This window comes from Gobio gobio (assembly GCF_949357685.1).
Source record: "Gobio gobio genome assembly, chromosome: 9".
NCBI classification, from domain to species: Eukaryota; Metazoa; Chordata; class Actinopteri; order Cypriniformes; family Gobionidae; genus Gobio; species Gobio gobio.
In genome coordinates this window covers 9529169-9545099 of record NC_137115.1, presented here as the reverse complement: position 1 = coordinate 9545099, position 15931 = coordinate 9529169, and the positions used below count along the sequence as shown (strand labels likewise).

Here is a 15931-nt window from a genome sequence, read left to right as displayed (position 1 = left end):
GAGCACTCATCCGTATCTATTGTTTAAAGGTTCCTGTTGACAAATTCATCAAGCTGAAGTTCTCCAAGTTTATGGTTTCAACGGGGACACCTTGCACAGGAGATTATGTGAATATTGTTGGTAAGAGGTCAGTAATTTAGAGCTTCAGTTAAACTTTTCACAGAATTGTCTATTGTCTGATGTGATTGATCTGATGTTCCTCCAAGGGTGCTGATAAATCATATGACAGCTGTTCCTCTGTGTTTTTGTTTTGTTTTTAGTGCTGTCAATCGATTAAAACAAAACAAATGCATCGCATGTCTTTCTTTAATTAATCGCGATTAAAATCGAGGTTTTAATATTTTTATATTGTAATCATTTCACAGTTACTTTCCAAATTAATGTAGAAACAACTTCAATACAGTATATTTTAAATATTTGTTGTATTTTTATATTATCCATATTTTTATGAATGAAGGCCAGTATCACTGATACTAATACTGCTACTGATGTCTCTCTGACATTTATTTTTAACATTAATGATAGACATTCAACATTACAGTATAATTAAAAGCTATCAATTCTAACATTCATTAGGCTTTAAAAAAATAACAACTTTTAATTTAAGTGAACATAAAACAGTCTTCACATAAACCCATTATATAAAAAGTCATATTTACCTGTTGCCTTCATACAGGCTATAATCAATATACTGAATTTGAATAAAGTTATCAAACACTTAACAGTCTTAACTTCATAAATAATAAATTAAATATGGATTTATCCGGATTAAAGCAACAAATTTCATTAAAGGAACACGCCGACTTTTTGGGACTTTAGCTTATTCGCCGTATCCCCCAGAGTCCGATAAGTCCATACACACTATTCTCATCTCCGTGCGTGCCATAACTCTGTCTGACGCAGCCACCGCTAGCCTAGCTTAGCACAAAGACTGGAGATAAACGGCTCCAGCTAGCCTACTGCTCAATAAGTGACAAAATAACGGCAACACTTCATGCACTTCATACAATCACATGTTGTGATGTGTATAGTTACATCGTGTACTAAGACCGACGGAAAATTAAGATCAAGGAACTTTGCTGCCGTACCATGGTTGTAGCAGGCGCAATGATATTACGCAGCACCTGAAAATAGTCCCCAGCATGCTCCCTGTGCAATCAGGTTGTCACGTTGGTTATGTTGACGGAAGTTAGCCTATTTTCAGGCGCTGCGTAATATCATTGCGCCTTATTGAGCAGTAGGCTTGCTGGAGCCATTTACCTCCAGTCTTTGTGCTAAGCTAGGCTAGTGGTGGATGCGTCAGACAGAGTTATGGCACGCACAGAGATGAGAATGGTATGTATGGACTTATCTAACTTTGGGGGATACGGTGAATAAGCTCCTTAATGACATACATCACAGCAACTTGTTTATTAGGCTGCTGTCACTTTTAGTGCATCTCATTTTCGTACAACTCTTTAAGTTAATTTAAGATGTAATTTAACTCATTTAAGACTGGCATAATTCTGTGGTGTTGTGTGTTCAAGTGCATTTGCATTTCAGTTACATCGTTACACCAGTAGGTGGCGACGAGTGACAGTATTTGTCATTCAATCATTCTTTCAAGAGATTCGTTCAAAAACGCTGATTCATCCAGTAATGAAACAAGTGAAGCATTTATGAGCAAGTCATTTTTTAAATAGAATGTAGCCATTAACATTTAGTCAGAAACTCTAGTAAATCAAATGTTATTTAGTTTAGTTGTTTGTTCAGAATCATGGGACAATTGTGATTGTCCATTTTTAAACAATAAACATTTGATTCTCAATTCATCCAGAAACTTGCAGCTCTAACTTTCATGCTTTTTGTTTCTTTGCAGCAAATTGTGTGGGCAGCTGCCAACTAATACTATAGTTACCAGCAACAGTAACAAGATGACTGTTGTCTTCTACTCGGATTCATCACGTGTAGATCGAGGTTTTAACGCCACTTATGATGCCTTTGAGCCCTCTGACCGTAAGTAAAGACATAAAAATGGTTAACTGGTAAAAAACCGGGTCACATTTTTGACCATTTTAGTGCTGTTACAGTTTTTAAAGTGGTAACAGTGTGAACATTAGAAAGTGAATTCAGTTTGTGAATCTCTCAGCCTGCCCGGAGCTGTTCCAATGCGACAACAAACGCTGTGTAGAACAAACCTTGCGCTGTGATGGCTGGAACGATTGTGGTGACAGCAGCGATGAGAAGAACTGCAGTAAGTGTTTCCTGAACGTTGTCTTTGATTCAAACACACAATTGCCCTCTGAGTGTGAATTTGAGCTCAGACATACACTGTGATTGATTGTGGATGGTTTTGACTTCAGAATGTGACTCCAGCATGATCCAGTGCAAAAACGGGTTCTGTAAGCCCCTGTTCTGGCAGTGTGATGGCGTAAATGACTGTGGAGATGATACAGATGAGATTAATTGTGGTAAGACCCTTGGTCCTCTATATTTTCTTTTCCTAACCTTTTTCCTCTTCATCTCTCTCTGGCTGCATCTGAAACATGAAGAATGCTGCCTCCATTGGCATCAAGATGCATCTGAATTCATTATTTTTGTAACATCCTATATACAAAAATGTCTTAATCTGGTCAGATTTCGTCAGCCATTTCGTTGTGACGTCAAAACGAAACATTAGCATATTGCCCATCCACTTATTGCGTGCGCAGACACCAGGGAAAACTTAAACCACCTCAAACACTGCAGCGGATACTGGATAGCATCATGTGCTCTACAATGTGTTTGTGTTTCATATTGTGTAGGTATCTAGCTAACCAGCTAACTCACGTTATTACTGTCTTACTGAAATACTACTGTAAATCAGCTGTGCCCGGGCCACTATTACCTAAAACTGTGTCAAATTAATGCAGATTGTCTGTCGTTCTTAATACTTTGAGTAAAGATTAAGGATGGAGCAAGATTTGTTTTGCAAAATGAAATGTTCCATCAGTCATTGACGTTAGTGCTGGGCTAACGAATGCACTGTTATTAATACAGTGCACCACAATAAATTAGAAAAACACACACACACACAGGTTTGTTGATGGACACACACTTGTTAATGCTGATTTCATCGATTCGGACTCGCGCTGGGATTGGTGCAAAATCGACGTCATCGTTACTGTCTTTACAGTGAGTACAATCGCTGAGCATTAGGAAGCCTCCGGACCGAGCTGAAGATGATGTTCTTTATATGGCAAAAAAGTAAGATGAAATCTGATAACTAGTGTAACTGTATAACAGACAACTTGCATAAATTACATATACAGTAAATATCCGTTGCCACTCTATCTCCCAATTATTTTGTAGTACAATATCTAATTGCTTTGTTTTATGATCAAAACATAATACAATGCAATAAAATAATGGCTGAGATTAAAAAATAAACGTTCCTCAAATGTCTGATGCATTGTATTTGATTAATGCATATTAATTATTTTTTTTCTATAAAAAAAAGTTGCTTCCATCCAGTGAGAATTCATCTTGTAATAATGATAACAATATGAAAGTTATTATTACATTTACTATATGAAAATCAGTTAAGATTTCACAGCAAAAAGACTTGTAACATGACCTGAAGGTTGGCGTTTTTTTATAATTGTCCTGAAAGCCCTTCTGGTTCCTAAAAATCTATACACTTGCTGCGTTTCCATTGCCCTTCAAATTGTGCAAACTGAAATTTCAAATTGAAAAAACGGCTTATTGAAACGCATCAATTTCGTAAAAACTCCCATTAATCGCGAACAACAACAAAAAGTACACTCACGTAAGGTGATTTTTTTTTCATTTTTAAGGCAATTCGAAAAAGGAATATTTTGCATTTTTCAGGTCACAGTTTTTTCGCATTTACAGGTCACCTGACGTACGTAAAAGTCACATGATCATTCTTTAAAAAAAGTGCGGTATGTTAGGACAGAAAATGAGGCCGAGTTCTTTATCAAACTTATAAAAGACAAAAGGATTATGGGAATACTGGATTCTAAAAAGCCTCGAAGCAGATATGAGGGAGAAACTCCCAGATACACCTCATGAGGCTCTGTTGACGGACCAGGCAGCTGGGACATTATTGCTTTGACATTATTGTCCTCTTTTTTGGCAGGATGTAAGGCTGGACAATTTAAGTGCAATAACGATCAGTGTGTCTCAGAGAAGATGAAGTGTGACGGGACTCCTGACTGTAAAGACGGCTCAGATGAAGAAGGATGTTCAAGAGGTGAAAAATAAATAATGCAAGCTTGATCAGACAATCTAAAAATCTGGTTTATTTTAGTATGATTTTTATTGCATTTCAAATAATCAGAAAATAAATATTTGGAAAATGTTCTGAGATTAGGAGCACTTTCCTTGTCTTCAGTCTTTTTTGTTACTTTTCTTTCTTACAGAGATGTCCTGTGCAGTCTCAACGTTCGCGTGCAGTAACAAAAAATGCATCACCAAAAAGAGCCCTCAGTGTGATGGGCTAGATGACTGTGGCGATGGCTCCGATGAGGCCAACTGCAGTGCGTGTCACTCACATCCTCATACCTATAGCTCTGTTCTCAATCTCATATCTAAATCTGCTTGGTTTAACGTTGATTTCTATCTCTCCCTCTTTATTCTCTAGACTGTGGCAAGAAAGCTTACAAGACGTCTCGTGTTGTGGGTGGGGTGGACGCAGTTGTGGGCGAGTTCCCATGGCAGGTCAGCCTCCACATTAAAAACGTGGCTCATGTTTGCGGTGCATCAATCATCAATGAGCGCTGGCTTGTGACGGCTGCCCACTGCGTACAAGACGACAAAATCAAGTGAATTTCCTTTCTGTTTCTCTTCTCTTTTTTTATATTCAACTTTCACTTGAGAAACCACATCATAACAAAATATAAAACCAAGTGGTATTTATTTTAAATTAAGATGGCAAAATGTTTCACAAAAACTGTTTTGACACTTAGGGCCAGATTTACTAACAGTTTGCTCCAGCGCAAACCCTAATTTGCATTAAAAACTACTGTCAGTATTTACAAGACAGACACTCAAAAAATGTATGCTGAAAAGGCATGGAAAAAAGGCATGGTTATTTTTGCGGCTGACTTTATTGCATATGAATTTGTTGCCGTTTCCCTCTCAGACGCAACATTTATGGGAGGAGAAAATTTAAATAAATCACACAACTAAGATTCCGGAAAATACACTGATAATGTGTCCTGGGATCATTTGATTTTGGTTCATTCACACTGCCACGAATCTGTGCTTGCGTTCACACACATCGCGTAAAGATCCCTTTAAGATGTGTGATATCAGGATGTGACGTGTAATGTCTCCGCAGCGTCTTAAGTTTGCTTGTGATCTGCGATTTCTCTCGAAAAAAAAACACGCTTTTATACTGATTCGATCATAAACTAGTGCATCCCATGCTGTTCCACTAAGCTGGTGAACAATCTCCGCTTCAGCGTCATCACTACTACACACCCCTTACGGCAACGGGAGATCGACAGACGGATCGGTGCAGCTGCTGCAGTAATGCGGTCGATGTACCGGTCTGTCGTGGTAAAGAAGGAGCTGAGCTGTAAGGCAAAGCACTCGATTTACCGGTCGATCTACGTGCCTACTCTCACCTATTGTCATGAGCTGTGGGTCATGACCAAAAGGACAAAATCCCGGATACAGGTGGCCGAAATGAGCTTTCTCCGCAGGGTGGCTGGGCGCTCCCTTAGAGATAGGCTGAAGCTCGGTCGCTCGGAAGGAGCTCAGAGTAGAGCCGTTGCTCCTCCACATCAAGAGGAGCCAGCTGAGGTGGCTCGGGCATCTTTTTCGGATGCCTCCTGGACGCCTTCCCAGGGAGGTGTTCCAGGCACGTCCCACCGGCAGGAGGCCCCGGGGAAGACCTAGGACACGCTGGAGGGACTATGTCTCCCGGCTGGCCTGGGAACGCCTCGGGGTTCCCCCGGAAGAGCTGGAAGAAGTGGCTAGGGAGAGGGAAGTCTGGGCGTCTCTGCTTAGACTGTTGCCCCCGCGACCCGGCCCCGGATAAGCGGAAAATGATGGATGGATGGATGGATTTATCCGTGTGCATCACAAAATAACTTCCCCTCCCTCTTGCAGCGACATCTCTTCTCTGATGATGTGTTTTGGCACGAGGGCGGGACAACCTGTCACTCACATGAGATTGACCAATAGTAAACCACAACCATTCAATCAGTTCCCCAGCATGGACAGTCTCGCCCTAAATGTTTTCTTGTTCGAGAAGCCGTTTAACTCTGATATATGTTACAATAGGGAAGAAAAGACTATTGTAACTTCCGTTTTGTGCTGACTTGCATAACCTTTTTAGTTTTAGATTTTTTAAACAAAATAGTGTAGCTTTAATATAATCAATATACCCCTGGTTTCACAGACAAAAATGCATGTTTGAGCTGTTTTAACTGAAAGCCACTTGATCTGACAGATCTTAAAATATGTCAGTGCCATTGTTTTGTCTCAAGATGCACACTAGTAATGTTTTTTTTATTCTAAGACACGTTTATAAAAGCTACTTAAATATCCTAATTGAACGAAGGCCTAATCCTGGCTTAATCTAAGTCCTGTCTGTGAAATTGGGCCATACTGTTTTAATCTATCAGTTAAATTGGTTAAGGCTGAGAGTGGAAGAGAAAACCTTCATCTCTGTATATCTGATGAACCCTCAGGTATTCTCAGCCGGGAACATGGGAAGCATACTTGGGACTTCACACACAAAAACAGAAACAGTCTGCAACAAAGAGATTCCTAAAACAAGTCATTCCTCACCCATCCTACAACCACTACACCTATGACAACGACATCGCTCTGATGGAGCTGGACTCACCCGTGGCCTACAGTGACACCATTAAACCCATTTGCTTGCCCTCTACCACCGATGTCTTCGCAACTGGTGAGGTTGTCACTATCAGCGGCTGGGGTGCCACTAGAGAAGGGGGTAAGTAAAAAAACTATACAATCATTTTTACACCTCTCCCAAAGCCTGTCATGTTTCACCCCAAGATCAAATGATATTTTTAAATGTAGTTCTTGTCTTTGATTTGTTATCGGTATGTGTGTTTATTTCAGGCAGTGGAGCGACTGTGCTGCAGAAGGCGCAGGTTCGCATTATCAACAGTACGGTGTGTGATCAACTAATGCAGGGTCAGATCACTTCTCGCATGGTGTGTGCTGGCAATCTGGCAGGAGGAGTGGATGCTTGCCAGGTGAGTTTCTATTGATCACTGGAACAGAAGCACACACTCTTTTAGTGCTTTAGCATACAAGTACAAAGGATTTGCCCTGTAGGGGTGGGCAATATGACCAGAAACTTGGATCACAATATGAGTAAGTTTATTTTACAATAAGGATATAAGACTCATGCTGGCAAAATGAGTCTGAATGCGCACAGGATTATTTTGAGGTAAATTGACTTGACTTGAACCTTAAAGACTTGAGACTTGACTTGGACCGCATGGACTTATGAACATGTCTGGGTAACATATTCAAGTGCGAATGAGAACCGTTTCGAGGGGAATGCCAGGTGTGCGGAAGGGTAAAAAAAAATTTGAAAATCAAATACCAACCCACCAACGAATATTTGAATATTCTGGTACAGCTTTAGTTGACAAATTTCTACCGGTTAATCCTGTCTAACGGTATATCTCCCACCCCCTAAGAGCATGTATATTTTTATTTCTTTTTATTTCATTATTTACTTTAGGGATGCTTGATATATCGGTAGCATATTTGTTATCAAGTCAAGTTAGTGATTTTATTTTATTTTTTTCAATTGGTTGATATTGAATTGGTCGTGCTCATTTCCCCGATTTTGCAGTTTGACTTGATCTAACACTCAATTAAAGTTCATCTTTAAAAACACTAACAATTTAATTACACTGCCAATACTTTTGGCCACGACTGTACATTTAACAGTGACATAAATGTTGTGTTGCACAAAGTTTGCTGCTTCTATATCCAATATCTCTGAAACCTATTTTAATGGACTTTGATGGGTTTTAAAGGGATAGTTCACACAAAATTTGTAATTCTGTCATCATTTACTCAACCTGTAAGACTTTCGTTCGTCTTCGAAACACAAATGAAGATATTTGTAATGAAATCCGAGAGCTTTCTGTCCCTCCATTGACAGTCTACGCAACTACCACTTTCAAGGCCCAGAAAGATAGTCAAGACATCGTTAAAGTAAACCATGTGACTTTTATAAAGCAACACAAGTGCTTTACTTTTATGTTTAAAACATAATTTACCACTTTATTTACAAAATATTAATCTCTGACGCATATTCCCGTCTGCTCTCGTGAACACGTGTTGTGGACTTTTTGGTTGATTCTTATAAAAAATATTTTTATTGAACTGAAGCTAGATTTAGTTTTAGATCTTTTTTTAATCAATTATAAACTTTAAAAACCTTTTATACATTTTGTTTTGATTTGTTGTTTAGTGAAGTGACGTGTGGCCAAGTATGGTGACCCATACTTGGAATTTGTGCTCTGCATTTAACCCATCCAAGTGCACACACACACAGTAGTGAACACACACACCCCGTGAACACACACCTAGAGTGCCATATTGCTGCGGCGCCCGAGGAGCAGTTGGGGGTTTCGGTGCCTTGCTCAAGGGTCTCAAGTTGTGGTATTGTGGGTGGAGGAGGGTGCTGGTTATTCCCCCCCATCAACAATTCCTGCCGGACCTGAGACTCGAACCCGCAACCTTCGGGTAACAAGTCCGACTCTCTAACCATTGGGCCACGACTGTTTTTATATAGTTTAGTTTTTTTTTCTGTTTTTCACTTGTTTCTCACCATGAATATAGCTATGGTAGCTGGCACGGTGCTAAATTATAAACAAACATTTTATTTAGACAAAATAATATAATTATATAATAATATATATGATTTTTATATCAGCCATTTATTGGTTATTGACCATATTTGGTATAGTTCAGAATTGTAATATTGTGCATCTGTAAGTTCCATTTTATTTAAATGTTTCTCTTTATTTCATTGTATTTCTTCCCTCTCGTGTTATCATCATCCATTTAAGTAACACTCTTTTTCCATGCTCAGGGTGACTCTGGCGGTCCTCTGGCTTATTTTATGAATGACCATATGTACCTGGCGGGAGTGGTGAGCTGGGGTGACGGCTGTGCCCGCAAAAATAAGCCAGGCATCTACACAAACGTCCCAAAATTCAGGGGCTGGATCAAGGAGAAGACGGGAGTATAGAGATTTTGATGAACTGTGAGAAATTTTATGAACTGTTTTGGTTTCTCAGGCCGCAAATATTTTAATAACATACATGGAATAACCCATGCATTGTGATGTGGCGTCTGGGTGGACAGAGATATACATGTGGACCTGTTTTTGCATTTGTCTAAATTGTTTTATATATGTGTATATTTTATGAGGAGAGCGGTATGAGGGTTTTATTCGGCCTTAAGATGTGTAAATAAATGTCTCATTTTCTCCTTTTAAAGATTTTGTGTTTTTTAGTAACATTCTTGAATTGAAGCTTTTATTTTTTTGATTGTGAATGATTCAGTTGTTTGGATCTGTACCTTCAGTTTTCTTTGTTTCAGGGAGTGTGTATTTCTGGGGTTACACTCGTACTTAAATGTGACCATCTTAATGCTTTTTATGACCTTTGTGCAAAATGTATGTATGTAATGTGACTTTAAACAAAGTTTGAGTTACACATGGAAACACTTGAAAATAAGTCTTTCAGAATCTGGAGTGCTTTTAAATTTGATTCAGGGATTTAGAAACAATTTAGCAACATTTACAAATAAAATGTGTATCAAGTTAAAATAGTGTGAAATGTGTAATACGTTCACTAAAAGAGCAACAGGTTACAGTTTCAAATTCCATTCATTTTCTGGACGGAGATTTTGATTTTGTTGTTGTAATAACTTTAAATGAAGACTGTCAATGCCATGTGTATCATTGAAAATGGTGTTTAATTGCAAACTACTACACTACCCATGAATGGACAAATTGGTCATACACACAGAGACTTCACTTTTAACGTACTTTAAATGCAGAAACTGCAACTGTCTACCATTTATTAATTTCATCACCTTTATGTTTATAAAATTATCCTGCGGTGTAATCTAATTTAGCTGTCTTTCAAATACTATGAGGTCATAAAACTCTATGTATAATTATATATGAATACAAAAAAAGTGGTTTAAAATCTTTTTAGATTAAAGGTGCACTATGTAACTTTTCCGTCAGCTAGAAGTCGCCTATTCAAAACAAAGGCGTAGTTTGATGATGCCACGTTTGAGCGCAGAATCTTGGGACGAGTGGTCTTCACCTCACAGCCGGTGGAAAAGAATCGGGACAGGACTCTGGCAGAAATCATTTTCATGGATGCGATTATGAATGTTACTGTAGTATGAAGCAGAGCAGGATCATGTGTTGTGGGATCTGAACAAGGCCGCTGGAGCGATTGTCAGAGATGTATAAAGTACTAGAGACACATACTTGAGTAAAAGTACAAGTTCCTTATCAAAAAAGTGACTTGAGTAGAAGTTGAAGTGCTCTTTAAGCACCACACTTAAGTAGAAGTACTAAAGTATTCAACATTTTTTGTACTTAAGTATTGCAAGTAGTTTATTTTAAAATGTACTACTCAAGTACTGAAAGTAAAAGTACAAGTATTGTGTTATGTAGTTATTAAAGAAAGTAGTCAAAAGTTTGAACATCATTGTTTTTATTATTTCAAATGATTAAGCTAAAGGACAATCACAATGTTGGTAGGTAATTTTTCTACATAGTCATATAAATAACCTGAAAATACTGTAGTTCATTAAGATTAAATCTTACTATAACCACTCTTGCAAAAAAAATTGGGGTAAGCACACTTATATTCTCATTTCAAGGTGTTCTGAGTAAATTATTTGTTTGTAACACTTTACAATATGGTTTGATTTGTTAACATTACATTAGTTAATGTATTAGACTAATAACTAACATGAACTAACCATGATCAATACATTTGTTACTGTATTTATTAATCTTTGTTAATCTTAGTTAATAAAAATAGAGCTGTTCATTGTTTGTATATGTTACTTCACAGTGCACATTAACTATGTAAACAAATAGAGAGCAATTTGAGCGCAAGACGCTCGTGTTGTTTTCTCTCTCTCTCTCTCATGCGCGGTAATGTGGGTTTGGAATGGAATGATTCGTAAAATGTTTATAATTGTAACGAGTAACGATGCAGCACATAAAAAAAATATCGGAGTAAAAGTATTAAACTCATCGAAAATATGTACTGAAGTAAAAGTGGAAGTAGGAGAAAAAAATAGTACTCTAGTAAAGTACAGATACTGCCTTTTAGTACTTAAGTACAGTAGTGAAGTAGTTCTACTTCGTTACTATACATCTCTGGCGATTGTTAATAAGATGAACGCAACACACGCCTCGCGAGCAGTGGGACTTTTATTATGCCACAGTTGCCGGCCCCTTTTCCGCTCATGGGTATGAGGTAACGCATCTCTGTTTATCATATTAGATACATTTGATTGTGTTGAAAATGATGTTATGACGTTACTCTGTGTGTTCTCTCAGTGGCTGCTATGACACTTGTTGCTCACTGCAGTGAGAGTAAAGCATTTCTGCAAAATAAAACTTGAAACCGAGGGAAGGCAGATATTATGTCATCGACAGGCGACTCCCTCACACGTCCCGGTTCCTTGGTTAAAATAGCCATTTTCTCACGATTTACAAATGGTTGGAAACATTTGGGATATTGTAAGTACTCAACTGAACAAATAACACAGGCCTAGTGGTTTTTGGATATTTTAATGCAAAAATGTTACATAGTGCACCTTTAAGACGCACTGCATTATTCATAGACATTGCTGTTGGTGTAGGAACTGTGTACTGGCACTTCGCAGTACCCGGACTGTAAACACACACGGACCAGAAACGGTCCCTTCAAGTTATCGCTCCGGTGTTGCGAGAAGCGTAAACATGACAAAAATACAACCAACAACATATGTGCTTAACAATATCTGAGAGGGAGAAACACGACAAATATTATCAACGATAATGTGAAATTAATAGAAAATGTATGAGTATGTGAATAGTTGAAAAGCCTGCTGAAAAGTGGATGTTTGGATTACGCTACTATTAAAAATGTCCCATGAGCGAGAGAAGAGCTGGGACTGGGACAGTCCTCGGTGTCGAGCCCAGCTGGACGAGGTGTTTTTCCGCAAGCATGACTACATCCAGACGGGCAGTCCCGAACACAGGGAGTTCTGGAGCTTCTTCGAGCGCTTCCAGAGATTCAAAGCCAAGAAAGAGATGTCAGCATCCAAATCCAGCAGGCAAGAGTCACACGAGGGAAAGGCTAAGAAGAAGTCTGGATCTGTGGATCTGGGGCTTCCAAAGGACTATGATGCCAGATACAAGATCAACATCTCCGTGTGCTCCAAAGACATCGAGGAGCGCCTGGGAGGATCTGAGCACAGGAGGCGCAGGGAGACCTCGGGTCCCGGCAGGCAGGAGATCACAGACTGCCGTCTCGCCCTTCTCCATTTCCTAGATTTCAACCAGAAGCAGAGCTTCAACAAGCTTTCCAAGTTAAGGAGGGAGCAGAAGAGCCTTCCCATCTTCCAGTACCGAGACAGGATAGTGGAGCTGGTGAGGACTCATCCTGTGGTGGTGGTGGCTGGAGACACGGGCTGTGGGAAGTCCACGCAGGTTCCCCAGTATCTGATGGCTTCAGGGTTCGACCACATCGCCTGTACGCAACCGCGCCGCATCGCCTGCATCTCACTGGCCAAGAGAGTCAGCTTTGAGAGCCTCAACCTGTACGGCTCCAAGGTACAAAGATGTTTTACGACATTATTTTCACAACAAATAAACTATTTTGAGAATTGTTAAAAAGTGAAATATTATCATTTCAGTTGGAAGAACTGTACAAAAAATCATTAGTGTTAGGACAAGATTCTTTTCATTATGGCAAATTTGCTTTTGTTGTATTATGGAAATAAAAGTTTGAGATAAAAATGAGCATAACCCATGCAAATTAACGCACAATTGCATATTATTTATTTCATGACTAATTAATAATAGTTGTCTATTTGAAACTCTTGAGATTGCTTGACTGTGGGTTTATAATCATTAACAGAAATATTATACAAAGAAATTGTGGTTAATTCAAATTATACCAATTTAATAATTTTACTTTTAGGTCACCTAATGGGGTTTTGGTTTCCTTGCCACTGTTGCCTCTGGCTTGGCGTGCTCAGTTGGGGACACTAAATTTTTCAACTAAACATCGAAATACATCTAAATAATAAACTAAATTAACCATTTAAACTAAATTACTGATCAAATTATTGATCTAAAGCCCACACTGTCACTGTATGATACTTGAAATTTTTCCAGAATGGCTATACAGCTGAATAAAATTATGCTGCATTATTTTCCTGTTTAACACTGTAAAGCTGCTTTGAAACAATCTACATTGTTAAAAGCGCTATATAAATAAAGTTGACTTGACTTGACTAATAAGCAGTGTTGGGCACGTTACTTTAAAAAAGTAATTAGTTATAGTTACTAGTTACTTCTTACAAATAGTAACTGAGTTAGTAACTGAGTTACATCATTATAAAAGTAACTAATTACCAGGGAAAGTAATTACTGCGTTACTTTTTTTCCCCCCAAATGTTCAAATATGTCAAATAACTTGGATGCCCCCAATATATTATGTTAAATGAATTAATTGGACACTAAATAGAATAAATTATTATTATAAAACATTGTACATTGATGTGCACTATTGTAATGTTGCTGTGGGACAATGTGAGAGACAAATATTGTGTAAATATTATCAGTACTATACTTTCCTTTGATAGTGGAGCTCACGTCATCACCTGGGTTTTTAGCCACTAATTTTGTGGCATATGATGATGAGGTAGCCTGGTTTTACCAGACTCTTGAACATTTCATTTGTACATAGAGTCTGGCCACTCTCCATTGACAAGCGTTTACTTCCTTGAAGGCGGGTTCTCTGTTGAAGTTTAAAACTATTGGATCTGCCAAGAGTCACTCTGATCTGCCTAACCAATCGATAACGTTTGGTCGTGACGTATGTCACGCGCCGTTCGACTTTGATTCTTCTCACATTAACTGAGCACACCACCTCAGTGTAAGTGATAAAACCTCGTGCATTCGGATTGTTATTTATTCACGGTGGAGAGGAGAGTTTTGTGATCTGAACGCGCTGCTCTCGTGGTGCATATCTCGTGCAATCATAACATGATTGTATGCTGTCAATAAAATGTCATATGCTTAGTATGATAAGAATAAATGCTGCCTTGAATAACAGCCCAATTCAAATGTTTACGTGCTTTTCTTCTTTTATTTTTTGAGTGGTGGTGAAATATTTTGCTCTTGTAAACACTTGCCAGTATTTAAAGAAATACAAGTCTAGAAATGCAAATTACAGCTCACGCAACCGCACAGTGCTCTGAAAGGGTCTATAAAGGATATAAACAGTGAGTTTTGAAGTGATATATTCTTGAAAACTCAGAGATGTGGATTCGGACAGCAATTACATTACCACACGACCTTGGTGTTTGTCAAAAGTCGATAATTCAGCCTGGGTTTTTCTCGCGGGTGGTGGGAGACGGACGGCTTCAGCCTTCACCACTAACGGAGCGAGCTGAAAAAGACTTTTCCCGGACCACAACATCAGCAGTACAGCAGTGATTGTTCTTGCTCCGTGTAACGGGAGTTCGTTTGTTCAGGGAAGAAGGAGGCGGGAACCGGCGAACGTTTAACAACTTTTAATCAAATAATAAACACAAAATGAAAGTAAAAGCGGCAGCCCCTCACGGACGACTGCCGCGCACAAACATAACAAAACCCAACTTAAAATCCAGGCCTGGTCCTCTCTCACCGGTGTCGCTCGTCCTTATATGCCTCCGTGCTCCCTCATGAGAGGACTCGAGATCGGTGTGTCTCAATCACGCACACCGGTGTCGCTCGCTCGTCCACCTCGCCACTCTTTTAACTTCTGGACATTCGTCAGCGCTGCCACATACTCGCATCTTTCACCGCCGCCATTACTGAACTACAACTCAAACTAGCGCACAACATCAACGTCATCGCTCTCAGCCACTCCCTCTGTTCGCTGATTGGACCGGTAAAAAATTGTTCGGGGGAAAACCTAAGCATACACCGCAGTCCCAGACCAAGCCTGTAGTGCTCCAGTCAGAAATTGAAGCTTTCGGGCCTCGATCGCCCCCCGGTGGCTGGTCCCAGTATAGCTCCTAAACCCCGCCTCTCCATGCATTTCAATGGGCGCGAGACACACTAAACTATTTAATTACATTTCAAATAATTGTTTCCTAAAGATGGTTTCTGTCATTTTAGGCAGTTTTTATTACAATAATTTCATTTCAAGTGTTCGTTTTTTAAATAAGTTTAGTTTTAGTGAGTTATTTGATGCTATAAAAACGGGGGTGTGACGTCATGATTGACAGCTGAGATTGACGGCTTCTCTGAGTGAAGTTGTCACTGAGGCACTAACAGACTTTTTTCTGGATTTTTGTGAGGAGATTGGAGCTTTAGCTTTCATTTCTACACTTCCATAACTGTTTATTTCACACCAACATAATTAATTATTCTGCATCTGTGAGAGTGTGGGCGGGCTTTTGATAATCGCGCCTCTACTTCCTGTTCTCTACTGCGCAACTCCGGTCCCGAGATCGCTACTGCGCAGACTCGGTCCCAAGATGTCAGCGCCGTGAGCGGGCCTATGAAAGCTTCAACTTTGGTCAGCGGAAGTCAATGGAGTCGCGTCGTCCATATTTTTTTACAGTCTATGTCCCAGACGTAGTACTGAAGGAAAATGAAAATTGAGCGGAAGTACGTAGGAGGGCGGAGCCAGGCTAA

The 15931-nt window shown here is 39.3% G+C and overlaps 2 protein-coding genes across 5 annotated transcripts in view; both read left to right on the top strand.

Moving 5' to 3' along the window:
- Positions 1 to 10714, top strand: part of st14a (ST14 transmembrane serine protease matriptase a) — a 32601-nt gene extending 21887 nt beyond the window's left edge. For all 3 annotated transcript variants that reach the window (XM_079825706.1, XM_079825704.1, XM_079825705.1), the window contains exons 11-20: positions 30 to 127; positions 1859 to 1995; positions 2129 to 2233; positions 2343 to 2450; positions 4121 to 4234; positions 4404 to 4520; positions 4625 to 4805; positions 6684 to 6952; positions 7084 to 7220; positions 9083 to 10714. In XM_079825706.1, the coding sequence (XP_079681832.1) occupies positions 30 to 127; positions 1859 to 1995; positions 2129 to 2233; positions 2343 to 2450; positions 4121 to 4234; positions 4404 to 4520; positions 4625 to 4805; positions 6684 to 6952; positions 7084 to 7220; positions 9083 to 9241 (1425 nt within the window). In that variant the 3' untranslated portion in view covers positions 9242 to 10714. The remainder of the gene's footprint in view (positions 1 to 29; positions 128 to 1858; positions 1996 to 2128; positions 2234 to 2342; positions 2451 to 4120; positions 4235 to 4403; positions 4521 to 4624; positions 4806 to 6683; positions 6953 to 7083; positions 7221 to 9082) is intronic.
- A 1210-nt stretch (positions 10715 to 11924) lies between these two features.
- Positions 11925 to 15931, top strand: part of dhx34 (DEAH (Asp-Glu-Ala-His) box polypeptide 34) — a 33465-nt gene continuing 29458 nt past the window's right edge. The window contains exon 1 of one of the 2 annotated variants that reach the window (XM_079824718.1): positions 11925 to 12850. In XM_079824718.1, the coding sequence (XP_079680844.1) occupies positions 12161 to 12850 (690 nt within the window). In that variant the 5' untranslated portion in view covers positions 11925 to 12160. The remainder of the gene's footprint in view (positions 12851 to 15931) is intronic. The other variant, XM_079824719.1, reaches the window with a different exon arrangement.